The sequence below is a fragment of the Lutra lutra genome, chromosome 4 (assembly GCF_902655055.1).
Source record: "Lutra lutra chromosome 4, mLutLut1.2, whole genome shotgun sequence".
NCBI lineage: Eukaryota > Metazoa > Chordata > Mammalia > Carnivora > Mustelidae > Lutra > Lutra lutra.
Window position 1 is genome coordinate 183,346,883 of NC_062281.1, and position 17,188 is coordinate 183,364,070.

Genomic DNA, 17,188 nt, shown 5'->3' on the forward strand with positions numbered 1-17,188 from the left:
GGTCCATTATCATTTTCATCACTCCCTTCTCTCCCTTGCCCACCTACTAAAAGCCACCATTTAACTCCCTTCCCGTTCCACTGCTGGGTCTGAGAAAAAGAAGCTGACCCCTTGCTGGAATTGTGTCTCAAGTAAAAACGTTCACTGTGTTTTGGGTAGGTAGAGCCCTGGGCACAGTGCCCTAACAGGGAAGCAGGAGAATGGCTCAGGGTTAGGGATGCCAGTTTTGGTGTCCACACACCTTGGGCGAGTCCTCGCTCCATCATTATGCAGGACAAAACCCCTCACTCCTGCCGGCCTCTGTTCTCCCATCTAGAAACTGGGGTTGATCATCTGGGCCACAAGGGGAGACTTGGAAGAGAATTAAGGGAGATAATCCACAAACAGTGCTTAGTCCGTGCTGGCCCTGAGGAGGGGATAGTTTTGTTTATGTTTCTGTCACTCAAAGCATCATCAGACTCTGATCATTTCTTCCTTCCTTCATTCGTTCCTCAAATATGGATTTATCTCCCACCTCTCTGTGCCTGGCTTTCTCGCTCGCACGATGAAGGTGATAGCGGTATTTCTCCGGCTGAGGGCTGTGAGGACGTACTGAGTATCTGTCTGCAAAGTGTTCAGAAGCCTCGCAGGGTGTGGAAGTGTGACACAAAAGTGACTCATCCTCACCATCATCCTCGTGTGTGCCAGGCCCTGCGTGTGCCGGGAGGCACTGGGAACAAAGAGGTGAGCAAAATAGAATGAGCTTTGATTATGGAGCTTGTGGGTTCTTTACTGCTCATTTTCTCTGTGGGGAGAAAAGCCAGCGACATTTCAGCGTTGTCTACATCAGATGAATGGATGGGTCTGAGGGCATTGCTCACCGACGCCTGCCGACCCGCTGGCTGCTGCGCTAGAGGCTGGAGCTGGAGCCCGTGCTATGCTCCCCACCATGCTCTCGCCCTTCGTCACGTCCCCGGGGCCTCCGGCCCTGTGCCCCTGCTGTCAGTTCAGTGCAATCCAAAGCACCCGCAAGCGGTCAGTCAAAGGAGAGGACCGTGCCCGTCTCGCCTCAGTCACAGCCGTGGAGGCCAGTAGATGTCTGTGAAAATGCTCTGTCACCCTCAAAAGGCCACACGGGCAAGAGGTCTAGGCAGGGAGCCTGGTGACGTGGAAAGAGCGCTGAATTGGGAGGTCAGGACTAGAGGTTCAGTTCTGGTCCTGCCACTTGGTAGCTGTGAGTCACTGCTCTCTGAGCCTTGCTTTCCTCAACTGCCAAACAGGAAAGTGATAGGCTTTACCTGTCGGGTTGTAGGAGGAGCAAATAGGAGTGGAATACAAATTTAAGGTAGCTCAAGGCCCCCTCCAACTCCTCCTTTTGAAGGTGAGTTCACTGTTTATCACTCTACATGGGACTAAGTTGGTCTCCCTGGACACAGATTCTGAGATGGAGAAGTGCATTCTCGGGAGGCTCCCAGGAGAGACACCTGTCGGGAAGTAAACAAAGATGGATTGGAGAGAGGGAGAAGCTGACACATAAAGGGAGAAACTGACACATAGGGAGAAGCTGACAGAGAAGGAGAAGCTGACACACAGAAGGAGAAGCTGCACACACGGTGGGAGGTTGACAGAGAAGGAGAAGCTGGCACACGGAGGGAAAAGCTGACACACAGAGGGAGAAGCAGACAGAGAGGGAGAAGCTGGCACACAGAGGGAAAAACTGACACACATGGGGAGAAGCTGACACACAGGGAGAAGCTGACACACAGGGGGAGAAGCTGACACACAGGGAGAAGCTGACACACAGAAGGAGAAGCTGACAGAGAGAGAGAAGCTGGCAAGCAGAGGGAGAAGCTGACAGAGAGAAGCTGGCACACAGAGGGAAAAGCTGACAGAGGAGGAGAAGCTGGCACACAGGGGGAGAAGTTGACACTCAGAGAAGCTGACGCATAAAGGAAGAGTTGGCGCACAGAGAGACACTGATTTCATTACCAGTAACACACCCGAGTCCCTTTCTTTGTCTCTCCAAAGCGTCATCACCTGCTCTTCTAAAAGACGTGCATGCCTTCTTCTTGGACTACACCATCGCACGGTTATTTTCGCAGACTCAGAAGAGGAAAGGGAGCCAGCCTGTAGAGACGGAACCTAATTTAAAAACCTCGCTGCAGCACTTGGAACGGAGGCTGGCTGAGACCAGGCCTGGTCCAGGCCAAGCCTTACATCCTCCAGCAGAACCAGGCCAGAGAGGGGCAGAGGTAGCAAGGACACCTGATGCACTGGCCCGGGGCCCTGCAGCAGGGAGCTCATTCTGAAGTTTTCCCGGGAAACTTTGTCACAGACAGTAAAGCTAGCCAAAGCTCAGTGTCTATCAAATTCTCTGGGATCAACAGCGCTACTGTTTGTACTCCGAGTCCTGCTGTTATCAGATCGAGCCTGATTCCTGACGGGCCACATCAAGGCCACTTGCACTTAGAGCTCGTGCCAGAACGGGGGTGGGAAGGCTCCTTGGGACAACGGGGGTCCCCAAGGCTCCTCTGTTGTCCTATGGCAAGTGAGCCACATATGAGGACACCTAGTGCTGCAAATATTAAGAAGGGTGTGTTTCGCTGTCCTAGCAATTTTCGGTACCGAGCAGATTTACCTGCCTTGTTTCCATTGGTCCCCCCAAGTCTGCGAAGCTGGGGGCTCTGTGGGCTCGAGAAGGCTCTTCTGACTCTCTCTGTCTCTAAAACAATAGCAGAGTCTCTCAGTTTGTGAGGATGAAATCATGGAATGCCCGCAAAGACCTCGAAGAAAACAGCACGTGGCGTTGAGGAACTCCTTAATAAATGTTTGAAATTACTGACAGGTCTTTTAGACTCACTTGATAGGAGCGGAAGCCCAGGTTCAGAGGAGTTAAGCTCCTCTGAAGGAGGAGCTTCCCTTCCAAGGAGGGAAGGAAGACATGGGTGGGGGCCCACCGTGCTAGTGGGGCTGGACTTCCCGGCGTGGGATTTCCATCACGGACACCCTAGATGCCTTTAAACTTGGGAACCGTGGAAATACCGACTCCTCAAAAGAAAAAAGGAGGGGACGGTATTGCCAGAAAAAGAAAAGAAACACTTGTCCTCTTCAGACAACGGAGCCCTTCGTATCTTTATATTTAGGTTCTAAATACCAGAAAGGGTATCATATTCAGAGATAATTAGGTTTGAAAAAGATCCCTTTGCTCTGAGCCCTGAGCTGTGATTGGGGTTTGGCACCCACATGGCCTCGCCTCATTTTGGTTATTTTCAGGAGTTGGGCTGGCAAACCCCTCATGAGCAGAGAAAGTTGTGATCGCCCTGCCCCCGACCCCGTGGTGTCCTCGGGAATGAAGGCCATTGGGGTTCTCGTGGTCTTTGCCTCCTGCCGTAAGTAGTATGGAGCTGGGAGAGCTCCAGGGCTCTGTCCTCCATCTGGGTGTCCGTGTCTCCAGGCAGCCCCTTCTGACGTGGTATCGGGTGGGGGGAAATCAGGTGTTACTCAAAAGAGAATCAGGAGTGGAATAGGTGCCCACCAAAGTCCTCCTCCTTCTGTTTCTTCTACAAAATGGGCTGGTCCCAGCATTGGGACCTCATGAAACTTCGAGAAAATCAAAGGTTGCTAACCGTTTGCTAAAGAAAGGGGGCCTTAACTACTGTCTTACCCCACACCCCCTTTGGAAGCCTCTTATTCTTTCCTTCTTTGCCTTTGTTTAAAGTCACGTAGATTCCAGAACGCAGACATATATCTAGCTAATTTAGGGACAATTAATTCTCATCAGAGAGGCTCTCTTATGGTGACTTATGGAATAATGGATAATTATAAGCCATTGCTACCAGGAGATCAGATAACACACCCCTGCACAGTGAGAAAGAACTTGCTAGCAAACTGTGTTGAGTCTGTTGCAAAACTCTTTGACTTGGATGAGTTTGATTCATAGAGATTTCTTCAGATCTGTTTTTCTGTCTGTTTCAGCTTTTAGCTGTCAGTTCTCTAAGTCAAAATGTCAGAAATGGAGCTCCCATTTTCCCTTTAGTCCGGGGTGGAATTTACAGTTTTCAAGATCATGGGTTGGCGGAGGTGGAGTGGGGGGAAACGCAGGGAGGACCACTTCCACAGCCCCCGTGGTGGGCTCTCTACAAGATCAGTGCCTGGCCTCTCTCTCTCAAGGGGCTGCTGGGGGACAGCAGTGACTACCCCAGACTTCCTCACCCCTTCTGTGGTGCTTTAGGACAACAAAACCACAGTTTCACATGGGGAGTCTCCTGTGAATGTGTTCCAAACACCTCTGTCTCTATGTTTCTTACCCAAGTTCATGTTTTTATGTTATTTTATTGCAAAATTAATATATGCAGGTAATTAAGAAGTAAAATAAATGAATATAACAAGCTGAAGCCATTTCTCATCCTTCCCAGACCCTAGTCCTTTTCCTACACCCAAAGGTAACCACTCTTCAGAGTTTGGTAGACACGCTTCTAGGCTTTTCCACATGTTCATTTCAACCATTTTAATAGAAAAGTATTACTTGGTCACAAAGTATTACATGGTCACTGTAAAAAAAAAAAAAGTCAAACAGCATAAAAGTATATAAATGGTGCCTATCTTCTTCTCCACCTACTTCCTCGATCCCACTGCTCAATCCCGGAGAGATTGCTATTAAAAGTAGATGTTTTCAAGACACAATTTAGTTACTCTCCCTCTGTGAGTGGATATGTGGGTGGTGTTCAATTTTTTGATACCACAAGGGACAAGCTGCAGCAAACATCCCTGTGTGTGTGTGTGTGTGTGTGTATGTGTGTGTGTGTGTGTTCTACCCCCACTTCTGTAAACATTCTGTAGAAGTAAAAATTGCCAGGTCCCTGTATATTTGCCATTAAAAAAAATAAGATTGAGGGCATCTTTTCTGCCTCTGAAGAGATTGTACATGCCTGAGGATATTAGTAGGAACTGGCATCTCTGGTTTTAAACTTTTCCCATTAATGTCGCATGAGACCCTAGGGTGTTTCTGCCTGGAGTGGTGGTTTTCCACTTGGCGGGGTGGGGGGTGCTCTGGGGGGAGACATGGTTGACGGTAATGTCTCGAACATCATGGAAGCTGGGTTCTCGTCCTGGGCTGGCAAGAAACTGGCTGTGGGGCACAGTGTTCTCTGATCCTATTCCTTTGCCCAGGAAAGGGGCTGATGATGACATGGGCTGATGATGCCCATGTCTGGGGGCATGTTTTGGGGTCTCTTGGTGTCCCAGAGGCCAGCGCTCTCGGTTCGAGTCACCAGGCTGCCCTGTTCTCACTACCCAGTGTCTTCTTTCTTGTGTTCTGGCCGGCAGTGATGGCCCCTGCCCACAGCAGCTTCTGGCAATTTCAGAGGATGGTCAAACTCATCACGGGACGGAGTGCCTTCTTCTCATATTATGGATATGGCTGCTATTGTGGCCTTGGGGGCAAAGGGACCCCCGTGGACGACACAGACAGGTGAGTCTGGGGGCTCCGGGCCTGCTCTCCTTTCATGTGCACTGAAACCCAGGCCTGAGGCGGGCAGGGTGTTAGGACGCTCACACTGCGAGAGACAGAAGCCCATTCGCAGTCCCGCAGCCACCATCTAGAAATCCTGGTGCCCCGCGTGCTTGTGCTGCACCAGGCCTTGAGAATCATCCAGTCAGTCCTGCTTCAGAGCTCGAGAAATGTCTTCAGTTCTCAAACGTCACGGCAAACGTGATCTTCGCTCAGCAACCCAGATTTTAGGATTAGACCACGGCAAGGCCGCCCTGCTGTCTCCTGGGCCTAATTCCACATTCCGGGAGAGAGAATCCCAGTGGCCCAGTTTGGAAAAGTTGTCCATCTGGGCGAGGCCACATGGCCCAGCGTGGCTGCCAGGCCTACTCTTGAGCGTGGGGTGGGGAGTGTGAGTCCTGAGAAGAAGTGGAGGTTGGCGTAACCTGGCGAGGGCATGGGGAGGGAGGAAACAGGAAAGCTTGTACATCATTCATGGGGAGAAATAAGAGGTTTCTCACCACTTTTAAGCTCCCGTGCGTAAATATGTTCTCGCAGTGGGACCCGAAATGTCACTCTTAGAGCTCGATTCCTGGGGGCTGGGCTCCTGAGAGCCTGGAATATTCCACCCAGAGGAATCCCAGAGCTCTACAGGGGGACAGACACAGATGGAACCTCCATCATGTGCCGAGCACTGGCATCGCTGATGGGCACATGGGACCTACCTTAATCTTTACATATCCGGTGGCCAAGGCAGTGGTCCCATCCCTAGGTGACAGGCAGCAGCCATGAGGACCCCCTAAACCACCATGGCAAAGCCTAAAGACACACCAGCCCCTGAGTGGCCAAGTCAGGATTTGAATAAGAATTTGCCTGTTTCCAAATCCGGACTCTTTGACCCTCTGTCCCTCCCCTTCCAAGACCAGAGGCTGATGACAATTTTAATACCATGAGACAAAGATGACAAAGAGCAAAGAGCCCGCTTCCAGGTAGGGTTGGTGAGAGGAAGGACGGAAGCGTCTGGCCCAGAGCATTTGCTTTTCTGTGTCTTAGAATCCAGTCCCCGGTCTTGCCCCAGCTGCTTTCTCTTCTTTGTGTTCTCCCTTTCCACCCCAGGCCACTCTGAGCACCATGAGAACATGGTGCTTTGGGTGTTTTGGTGAGCCCTGTCTTCTCAGAGACTGTCACAGTGCTTGGCACATGGTAGGTGCTCAGGAAAAATTCATTATGTGATGACCGAGTCACATGGACCTAGGTTTAAGCCGTGTGTGTGTGTGTGTGTGTGTGTGTGAGAGAGAGAGAGAGAGAGAGATTTTCCAGCTGTATCATTTAAGGAAATTCCCCCCTTGGAAGCTCATCTCCTCCCCTATAAAAATAGGGACAACAATCACACTTCACAGGGTTACATGGAGGAACTAATGAGATAGCAGAAGGTACTAGAAAGGGCTCACGAAATGTGAGTGGTAATGTTTATATTGTTAATATTTTCAGGAACTTACCTCCTTGTCATCAATGCTTTCTCGCTCTGGGGAGGAGGCAGGGGCGTCCTTTCCAGGGTCTGCCCACGGCTCCCCCCGCCCCTCTGTCCCCCCTCCCTGATACCCCGAGGCCCTCCCCCATCACCTGCTCTGGTCTGGCCCCCAGATGCTGCCTGGCGCATGATTGCTGCTATGGGAAGCTAAAGCAGTTTGGTTGCCAGCCCGTGCTGAACAGCTACGAATTCCACATCGCCAACGGGACCGTGGCCTGTGAGTAGCCCTCTCTGCGGGGACATAACTTTGAACCTGGGCATCTCCTTAATGCCTGCCTCCTGGTAGAGGAGCGCTTTGAGATGAAGATGGACAGTTCTAGGAATCAGAGCTTCTTGGGAGTGCTTGCTTGGTCTCTGGCCTCTCCTGTCCATGGCTGCATCTCCAGCACGGAGCCTGGGGTATAGCACCTGTTCGATAAGTAGTTGTTGACTTGAGATTACATTGAATCTTGCAGCTTTGCTTGGCAACTGTTGCTGTCCAGAACATTCCTCTGTCTGTCATGTGTTAACAAAGCAGCTTAGCTGTCTTTCAGTTGAATAAATATTTGTTAAGGGCGAGGACATGCCAAGCCCTGGTAGGTGCTGTCAGGGGCGGCTGGAGGCGGGGGACACAAAAGTAAATAGGAGGGGTCGGGGAAGGGAACTCATGTGTCATCAAGGCCATTCAAGGAGGAGAGCAAAGAACAAGGGTGGGCAAGCACTGAGTGTCCAGCAGGTGGGGAGTGGCCCCCGCTATCCCAGAGCGTGTTTGGGGGCTCCTGGGGTGTGTGTCTAGGGAAAGTTTGGTCTGAAGAGCAAGTACATTCAAAGTCCCTGGCTGTAACTTTCTCATAAATGTCATTCATTCCAGGGGAGCCAGTGATTTGAGTGTCCCTTCAGGCAACTGGCCTCCCACCTGGCCTTGCAGAGTTGCACAAACCACTTTCCTCCTTACGTGTATTTGTGCTCAGCTGTGAGTGTGTCGGAATTCACCTGCCCCCCAAGTCCAGGGAACAGCCACCTCCCTTCCTTTCATTCCCCCCACCTTAGAATGGGTGCTCAGTGCCCAAACCCTAGGGATTCCCAGCGCCCCCCAACCCTGGAGCCCTCCCTCAGGACATATCAAGACGGACCAAGCATTAGGACTATTCGGTGTCCCTGACCCAGTGGTGAGACCTGAGCCGGGCGGGGTTGGGGGATGAGGCTGGGGTCTCAGAGCCCCACAATGGGAGGACAGATGGTCTACTTCTCAGCCTCCACAGCCCTCAGCCCCCAGACACACTGTCAATGAGGAGAACCCCCATTTCCCACGTGAGCTCAAAGAGACTTCTGTGCTGGAGCTCTCTGGCCATGACAGTGCTCATACCTAAAGCTGTGTCTCCTGGGAGATCCTGCAGACCATGTGCAGGGGCTGGGATGGGGTCAGGGCCTGGTGGGTGGGCAAGGGAAGAGGGCTGGAGGAAATTGCCCCTGAAGTGTTGCTTACTTTGACACACGATGCCCTCAGAGGCAGGGACCAAGCTTCTGGCTGCCTCTTCTCACCCTTCCTCCCCGCTCCCACCCTTGGCAGGAGTCAGGGGGTCAAGCCTGGCGGTTGGCTGGAGCAGGTGCACTCCTCTCAGCCTGGCTCATGGTCTCACATCCATATGGTTTCTTCTCATTGCTTTTCCTCTTGATCACAACATCTGTCATGTCAAGTGTTACCTTAAAGTGCTTGAAAAGTTACCACTTTTAGAGAAAATATCCTCGAGGAGCTCTGTCCTCTGGTGCCCCCATGAAGTGTGGGGACTGAGGAAGAAGGGAAAAGGTGATCTGAGAAGGGAAGTAGAATTTCAGCCTGTGTGGAGCACCTGCCCACACTGCGGTCCCAGGTTTGGGGCGAGCCTCTGTCCTCTGCACCTGGAGCAGCTTTTCTTTTCTTTCTTTCTTTTCTTTTCTTTTCTTTTTTTTTGGTGCAGCTTCTTTAGCAGTTCTCCTCCCTCTCCCATGTAGGGCCAGAGCCACAGCCTGGGACCCCAGGAGCTGGGGAAAACAGTGATCTGAGTGACAAGATGGACCCCTCCCCTCCCCCCGCCAAAGTGGCACACAGAAGCATCCTCTGCTTGGCACCTGCTGGGTGGTGGTGGGAGGTGCAGGGCCGAGCTGGGAGCTGGTGGGGAAAGTTTGCAGCCTGGGCTGTGCTTCCCACAGATCCTACCAGGCAGCCAGTTGCCCCTAAAGCTTGAGAAGACCTCCTGGAGTCCGGCACCCTGCTAAGGGCGTTAGCATGGGGAGGGGGCAGGTGCTTCCCAGACAGTGAGTACCAGGCCAACCCCCTGTCCTCCCCACCTGACCTTGCCAAACCCCAGCTCCCAGGAGGAGGGCCAGGAGCTGGTGATCTGAGTTCTGATGGTGGGTCTGCTGCTGGTACCTGCTGAGCCCACAAACCAGACCCAGGCACATTCATTACTTGTCCAGTATTGCCTGAGTGCCTACTGGGTGCCCATCCAGAGCCAGTGCTGTGCAGGGGCTGGGACACAGAACAAGGCAGACTCAGGTCCTGCTCTCCTTGCATTCTCCAGAGCCGAAAGTGCCCTTGGGGTCCCTTTAGACCAACCTCTCATTATAGGGACAGGGAGACAGGCTCAGAGAGCGTAAGCGTTTGATGTGATTAACAGGCAAGACTAAAACACATGTGTCTTTAGCTTTTCCAATGCTCTGGAATGCACTGCTTGGCATGAGTTTTCTGGGCCTCAGTTTTGTTTTTTTTTTTTTTATCTACAAAACAGGTGCATTAGTGACAGCCGCGGTCTGTGAGCATCTGTGATAGGTGCTTTACACAGCGAACCCTAACCCCTGGGATCCTCCTTTGAGGTGAATGTGGTTATCAAGAAGGACCCTGAGGCTCAGAGAAGTTAGCTGAGATGGCCACGGTCACATAGCCAGGAAAAGAGTCCTGAGTCAGACCCAGGTTGTCTGGTCGCAGAGCTGGTGCTCCTGCTTCACACTGCACCCCCCCCCCATGGCATGGGGCTGCTTAGAGGGTGTTGGGGGGGGGGTGCGCTTGGTTGGAGGGCTCCCACAATTGCAAGTCTTATTGGATTTGCCCTCCTTGTTGGCAACATCCTCATCAGAATGCGCAGCACCGGCCCAGCGGACAGAGAAAGGCAGATGAATTCGGCTCCTGTGATGCCCCAGATCTTTCTGTTCTAGCTTTCTGTTCCTTGTTAAGAGGGCCAGAGAGAGCACAGACTTGGGAGTCAGGCTTAGAGCTGGGTCTGAATCCCAGCTCCACCACTTCTAGCCAGATAATTGCATGACTACCCTGGGCCTTAGTCTCCCCATCTTTAAAATGGGGCTAATACTCTGCACTTCATAAAGTTGCTAAAGTAACCGCACTAAAGGGTCTGGCCCATAGCAGGTGCTTAGGCAATGATTTTCCTTTTAGAAGCCGGGACTTCTTTTTGCCCCTAAGTTTTCTTTTCCCCTTTACTTTTGCAGAATAGCACTGGGATTTTCTTCATGACTGTTAGATTTCTCGGAAGCCTCTCCTTTGCCCTTGTATCCCCTCAAGCTAACGTCATTAACTCCCTAGAGAAGAAAAGCTCTTCCCACCTCAGTTACACTGCGGTTCAAAGTGCAGCCCCGTAAGGGTTAACTGCCTCCCCCCACCACCAACCCCCAACCTCCAAGTTCTGAAATCCCTACCCAGAGCCTGGCCCCAGGTTGCCTAGCAACCTGCAGCTGATCCGGGATGCAGTTAGTGAGCAGGGAAGGGAAAGGAGAAAAGCAACTTGGCCTGTCCATGTCTTTAAATGTCACTGGGAGATCAGTGCAAAGAAAGGCCTATAACTCAAGCCCTGGGCCAATTTGCCAGGTGGGGACGGCCGCCCTCGAGCAACCGGGGGACCTGAGAGGTTGTTATCCCTCCTCTGAGTGGGCTTATGTAAGTTCTTGGCATTTGCAAGGGACTTTAAGATTAGCCAGCAGAGACACCCACCCCCTCCACCCACACAGCCATGTATGCGTTGTGCAAGGGGCCATGGGAGGCAGAGACCAGGTTCCAGCCCTGGTCCCTCTTCCACCTCCGTGTCTGACAGCCTCTGACGTCTCCCTCCACCGACGAGGGAAGGTGAACATGGCAACCACTGGAATTTGTGGTGTGCAAAGCTCTTCCTCCTTCATTACTGGATGTATCCCTCACAACACCTCACCCACTGACACATCACCCTTTTTTTCTCCTCACATTTGTCTCTACCTGAAATTGCCTTGTTTGTTTACGCGTCCACTCTCCCTCCAACCAGAATGTGAGTTCCAGGAGGGCAAGGAAAAAGCCTGTCTTGCGTGGGGGGCACCCGTCCTCGTTAGAACTCACAAAGAAGGACACCCTGAGAGCTATGCAAAGTGGGGTCTGCGGGCTCAGACCTGGACCTCCAGTGCCTAGCCAAAGGCCAGGCACGTGTCCAGAACTCAATACCTGTTTGATGAGTGAATGAATGAACTCATAAAATAGTCAACGCTAATGTCTGTTTCCCGATTTGAAAGCCGAGGAAACAGGCCTGGGGACAAGCAACTTGCCTGAAACCCTAAAGCGTGCAGGCGGCGGGTCTGAATGGAGAACACCGCTTCCCGTTGCCTGGGAGGGAGATCTTTTGCTGCTGCACAGAGGGTGAACCTCCAGCCAGTGGGGCAGCAGCACCTAGGGACGGAGTGCTCCCTGGATGTTTAGGACGGAAGATATGTAATGAGAAGACACACTCCCTGCCCAGGGAGCTTGCCTCCAGGGAGCAAGTCAGTATTCCCAAATATTGACAAGTGAAGTGTTCCAACAAGAAATGACGACAGGGAGAGGGAAGGACAGCTACTTCAGGGGGCCGAAGAAGCCCTTGAAGGAAGCAGCATTTAGCCAGTGTGGCAGGAGCAGAGGCCATGGGCATCGGGACTGCAGTGGCTGGGGTCGCACGGGGAAAGGGTCCGCAGGGCTGGGTGGACAGGTGAGGAGGGTGTCTTCTCCTTCCGTTGCAGGGGAAGCTGCCAGAGCGTTTGCTGCAGGATACGGTCTACTCTTGCTTTAGAAAGATCACTCCGGCCACTGTCCATGGTGATTGGGGAGCCGGGGAGGAAAGATGGGGAGCCATTAGTGAGCACTGGGAGAAGCTTCCACGGGGCGTGGAGTGGAGAAGGAGAGAAGTGCTGGATGCCGGGTGTTTTGTAGGTCAATTGTCAGGGGTCGCTGATGGATAAGATGCAGGATGGAGAGGAAAAAGACCGAATCCAAGGTTCTTAGTCCCAGCGGCTGTGCGGAAGGTGTTGTCTGAGCTTGTGCAGATGGGGAAGAACAGGCTACGGAGACTCAGGAAGCACTTGGTATGAGGCTTTCTGAGTTTCGGATGCATATCAGACACCCGATGGGGAAGTCAAGTGTCCAGGAGCACGGTAGTCTAGACCTCAGGGGAGACACCTGGCTGGGACAAGAACCCAAGAGTCATGGGCGTTCGGATGGCATTTATTTTTCTTTTATAAATAGATTTGATTTATTTGAGAGAGAGAGAGAGAGCACAAGCACGGGGAGAGGTAGAGGAAGAAGCAGGCTTCCCACTGAGCAAGGAGCCCGATGCAGGACTCAATCCCAGGACCCTGGGATCATGACTGGAGCTAAAGGCAGACACGGAACCGACTGAGCCAAGCAGGCATCCCTCAGATGGCATTTAACTCCCTGAGACCAAACCAGAGGCCCAGGGAGAGAATTTAGAGAGCAGGGTAGAGGCCTGGGACACAGGCAGGTGGAGGCCTGTCAGCAGCCCGAGTTCTCTGTGGCCAACATTCCTGTACAGCGTCCTGCTTCGTCCCATTGTGGAAGTCTACTCCACGGACTGAGAGAAACAGCCCTGAAACCTTCAGGTCCTTTCTTCAAGGCTCAGTTCCTGTCTTGGCGTCTCCACTAGCAAACCGAAAGATGCAGAACTGGATTCGGGCTGGTTGGGAAGAGCTGGCACGCAAGGAGGACATTCCTCGGCCCAGGCTTCCTCTCCTTCCAGGTCTTGAGGGGTCTGGCCCGGCCATGGCTATGGGATGCCCCGGAAATGATAGCCCACAGCCGTTGGCCCTGGCTCAAGATCAGTTCCAGTGAGCCTGGGGCCCAGGTGAGGTGTTCAGAGGTCACACTGTGTGTCAGGAGAGGGTCAGAATCTGTGTGTATGAAAGGAGCAGACAAAGCCAGAAAGGGACAGCAAAGCAAGAGAAAGGACAAAGGACAGTAGAGATGGGAAAGAGGAAGAGAGAAACAGAAGACAGAGGTAACCAGAAAGAGGACAAGAAAGAGGAGGGGACCGAAGCAGAGTGACAGTGGCCTGGATGAGTGACAGTGGCCTGGACGAGTGGCAGGCCCTTTCCTGAAGAGAGCATGGTTGAAGGGGGGCAGTGCCCTGCATCCAAGTAGCCCCCTGAGGACACAAGCCACGAGTCCAAGTGGACCCCTTCAGACCACGGCAGGAAGCAAGGGGTGTGCTGGGTACGAGGGAGACCAGAGACCCGGAGGGGACAGGGACTTGAGCGGGGCTTCTTGGGGGGAGCTGAGGCTTGATGAATCCTGAAGGATTTTCTCAGATGGAAAGAAGGAGTGTGAGGGCAAAGGTGACCCAGGTGTCGGGAGCAGTGGGAGTGGCAGGAGCCGAGAGCCAGGGGTGGGAACATCCCTGGCACACTCCAGGAGGGCACACGGAGGGCACAGCTGGAGTGTAGGATGGTTGTCGATGCATCTTGAGAAACGAAGTCTCTGGGGAGGTGTGGGAGGACAGCTTGCTGCTGGAGTTGGACTTCAGAGGGAGAAAGGCAAACGAACGGAGGACGGCCGGCACTGGGACCAACTTTGAAGGGCTCCTCTTCTTCCCAGAAGCATCACCATCGTCATCACCGTCAGCACTTACGGAGCACGGTGGGTGTGCCTGCCACGTGCAAACTGCTCCCTCCGTACCCGGTGGCCAAAACCCTCACAACGAGACTACACCACAGATACCATTATTTATTTTTGACACTTACAGTTCTCAACATCATTTTGTAAATGTGGATGCTGCAGCTAACTTGCCCATGATCAACAAACTGGTGAGTCTGGCTGCCTCCCTTCCTCAGCCCCAACCCTCAGAAGAGAGCGGAACACACACACACACACACACACACACACACACACACACACAGCACTGCAACTCTAGCAACTAAATAAAAGATCTCCATCTAGTGGTGACTTGGCCAAAGGGCAGACACTCAACCCCAAAGGCCCAGAGAGAGGCTGGCTGCATTCATTTATCTGCGACCCTCGGATGAGCACCCACTATGCGCTACCATCTGTTCTGCACGCTGGGGATGCTGTGATGGACAAGACAGACAAAACCCTGGCCTCGCAGAGCTCACACTCTGTCGAGGGGAGACAGACACATGCAAGCAAATGCATAAGAAATGCATGGGTTGTGCAAAACACAGTGAATGAGATAGACGGGAGAGGGGCTGCTGGATGGTGCTCTAGGTCGGGGGCCCGGGAGGGCCTCTCTGAAGAGAGGAAATCTGACCACGACCCAAAGGAGGAGAAGGATCCAGTTACTTGAAGATCCTGGAGAGAAGTGTTTTAGAATGGCGAGAATAAAGGCCCTGGGACAAGAGGGAGCCAAGCATGTGACAGGACAATGTTCCCAGAGCAGAGCAAAGGACAGTGGGGAAGGAGAGGTTTGCAAGGGCCAGATCATAGCAAGGCTGCTCTCTGGTCCCTGGTGAGAATTTGGATGTCTTCCCGCAGTACTAGGAAACTGCACTGGGGCTTGAAGCAGGAGAGTGGACCTGATGGGGTGACAGTCTAAGAAAGTCCCTGTTCATTTCCTCCTGTTAGGGAGGAAGAGCTGGTGGGGACCGGGAAAGCAGGAGTGGCCAGGAAGGTGGAGAGAAGAGGGCAGAGTCTGAAGTACTCTAAACAGAGAATTCGGTGGTGTTTGCTGTGGACTGGATGTGCAAAGTGGAAGGAGAGGAGGAACCCAGGCTGCTGCTCACTTTCAGGCTCGAGTAGGAGGCAGTGCCGTTTTCGAGCCGCGAGCGTGGGTGAAGGACAGGTTGGTGGGCAGAGGGAGCACTACATTGAATGTTCCCTTCTGAATGCCTTAAGCTGGAGATGGCTGAGACATCCCAGCGAGATGTCAAGCAAGCAGCTGGTTATATGAAGTGAGTTCTGAGAAAGTGGGTCCCATGTCCTTGGTCTGTGTGCCCACTCAGGGCACCCCCATGTGCAGCCCAGCCTCCGCTCCCCATTTCCTTCCAGGCTTCTCTTCACTCCAGTCCTTGTGGCATGTCCAGATGTGACCAGGGACCCAGAAGGCAGACTCCCAATTTCTTCCCTTTCTGTTTCCAACCCTTGACCCCTTGCAGCAAGCCCCCATTTTCCCAGACCTTAGAACCAAGCGGAGCCCCCAGTGACCCCTTCTCTCTCTGCAGGTCAATGTGCCCTCGACCCCAGCGTCAGCTGCCTCTGTGGGCTGCGGGCATGTGAGTGTGACAGGCAATCTGCCTACTGCTTCCGAGAGAGCCTGCCCACCTACGAGAAAAACTTCAAGCCGTTCTTCTCCAGCCGGCCCCGCTGTGGCAGGCATAAGCTCCAGTGCTAGGCAGCCACGGGCCCCCTCATCGGTCAGCATGGGATCCAAGGTCACCTGTCCTTCCTGAAGCCTTCTCATGCCATCCCCAAGAGGCTCTAGTTCTGCAGTCACCCTTCGGCACATGGCCTAGGGTACTCCTTTGTCACTCGACCCCAGAGGGCAGCTGATCAGCAACAGAAAAGATAGAACCCTGGCATGCTATGGAGGGAGCCCCTACATGTAGACACAAATAAATAACGCTTTGCGATAGTCATATGTGCTCAGAAGCAATCAGCTGGTGGTAGGATAGAGAGATATTCTGAACCCCAACCCAGGAATTTCTAGAAGGAGAAGAGGATGCAGGATCTACCCTAAGTTCTCCCTCCACCCTGATCCCCAAATCAGGATGCAGGGTGGACTTGGGAACCCACATCCAGGTGTGGGCAGAGCAGGGATCTTGCAAAACACAGTCTTGGCACATAGCCAAAGATCTGAGAGCTGCACTTGGACTTTGTTTTTCCTCTGTTCTAGTTCTGCTCTCCCAAATCCCTCAGGTAGGAAAGATTAATGCCATTTCCATCTCTCCGGAGACAGAGCATGAGGATATCCACACCCACCATTGCCACATGGGTGTCATAGCCAGGAAAATGTCACAGAGATGGAGAAAGGACCTGGAAGGGGGCATCAGAGGGACCCAAAATTTCTATCCAAATTCAGAAGCTCCTAGTGCTATCAGACTTAGAGTCTAATGAACACTAAAGTGACCTGAGCTGAGCAGATTCTGTTCTTTTTAATGCCCCACTGGCATGGCAAAATGCACAATTGGCCACAATTGTCCTTAACCTCACTGCATCCTTGCCTCTCGTGAAGGAATGCTCAGCTTTGTCCATCAAGAAGTAGAGTTTATTTTTCCCAGTGGTTGAATCTGAACTCCACGCCGGCCCTGTGAGTTACTTTGGTCAATAGAATGTAGTGGAACCTAAGGATGGTCTGCCAGTTCCTGAGCCTGGGCCAAGGAGACCTGGTGCTCTACTCTCTCAGGATGCCAGGCTCCACCAAGAAGAAGCCTGGGCTGGCCCAATGGCAGGTGGGAGCCAAAGTCCATCAGCCCCGCTGTGTCCACTCAGACATAGGACATATAAGAACTCTTGGCAAAGGTCAGCAGAACCCATTCATTGTTGACCATGACCCACAAGAGAAGCTCTCTGGGACCAAAGAAAACTTTCCGGCTGAGCCCAGGCTAAGTTGCCAATTGCAGAATTGTGAGCTGAATAGAGGCTGCCATTTCAAGTCGCTAAGGTGTGGTGTGGTCTGTTACACAGGATAGCTCACCAATATAACGGGTCTTTGTTCCTGGAGACTCCAGGTTCTCAGCACTGTGCTGCCCTTGGAGGCCAGAAAATATTACAGACGTGGCCTCTGACCCATACCTTGAGGTCTGGGAGGAGGAAGGCCATGCTCATATAATAAGGGAGAACATGTAAGGGGCTGTGATCACACAGTCATCCAACAAACATTTAGTGAGCCCCCACTGAGCATCAGGCACCCCCACCAGTGCTGGGCAGTAGGGATTCAGAGATTTTTAAGAAAACAAACAAAATCAGGCCTCAATATCCTGGG

General features: G+C 52.6%; 1 protein-coding gene across 5 annotated transcripts in view; it reads left to right on the top strand.

Annotated features, from left to right (window-relative positions):
* PLA2G2C (phospholipase A2 group IIC) overlaps nucleotides 1–16,846 on the top strand; it is a 21,647-nt gene extending 4,801 nt beyond the window's left edge. For all 5 annotated transcript variants that reach the window (XM_047728292.1, XM_047728296.1, XM_047728291.1 and 2 more), the window contains 5 exons: nucleotides 551–723; nucleotides 3,253–3,368; nucleotides 5,305–5,449; nucleotides 7,112–7,215; nucleotides 15,429–16,846. In XM_047728292.1, coding sequence (XP_047584248.1) covers nucleotides 3,275–3,368; nucleotides 5,305–5,449; nucleotides 7,112–7,215; nucleotides 15,429–15,598 — 513 coding nt within the window. In that variant the 5' untranslated portion in view covers nucleotides 551–723; nucleotides 3,253–3,274 and the 3' untranslated portion in view covers nucleotides 15,599–16,846. The remainder of the gene's footprint in view (nucleotides 1–550; nucleotides 724–3,252; nucleotides 3,369–5,304; nucleotides 5,450–7,111; nucleotides 7,216–15,428) is intronic.
* The last annotated feature ends 342 nt before the right edge of the window (nucleotides 16,847–17,188 follow it).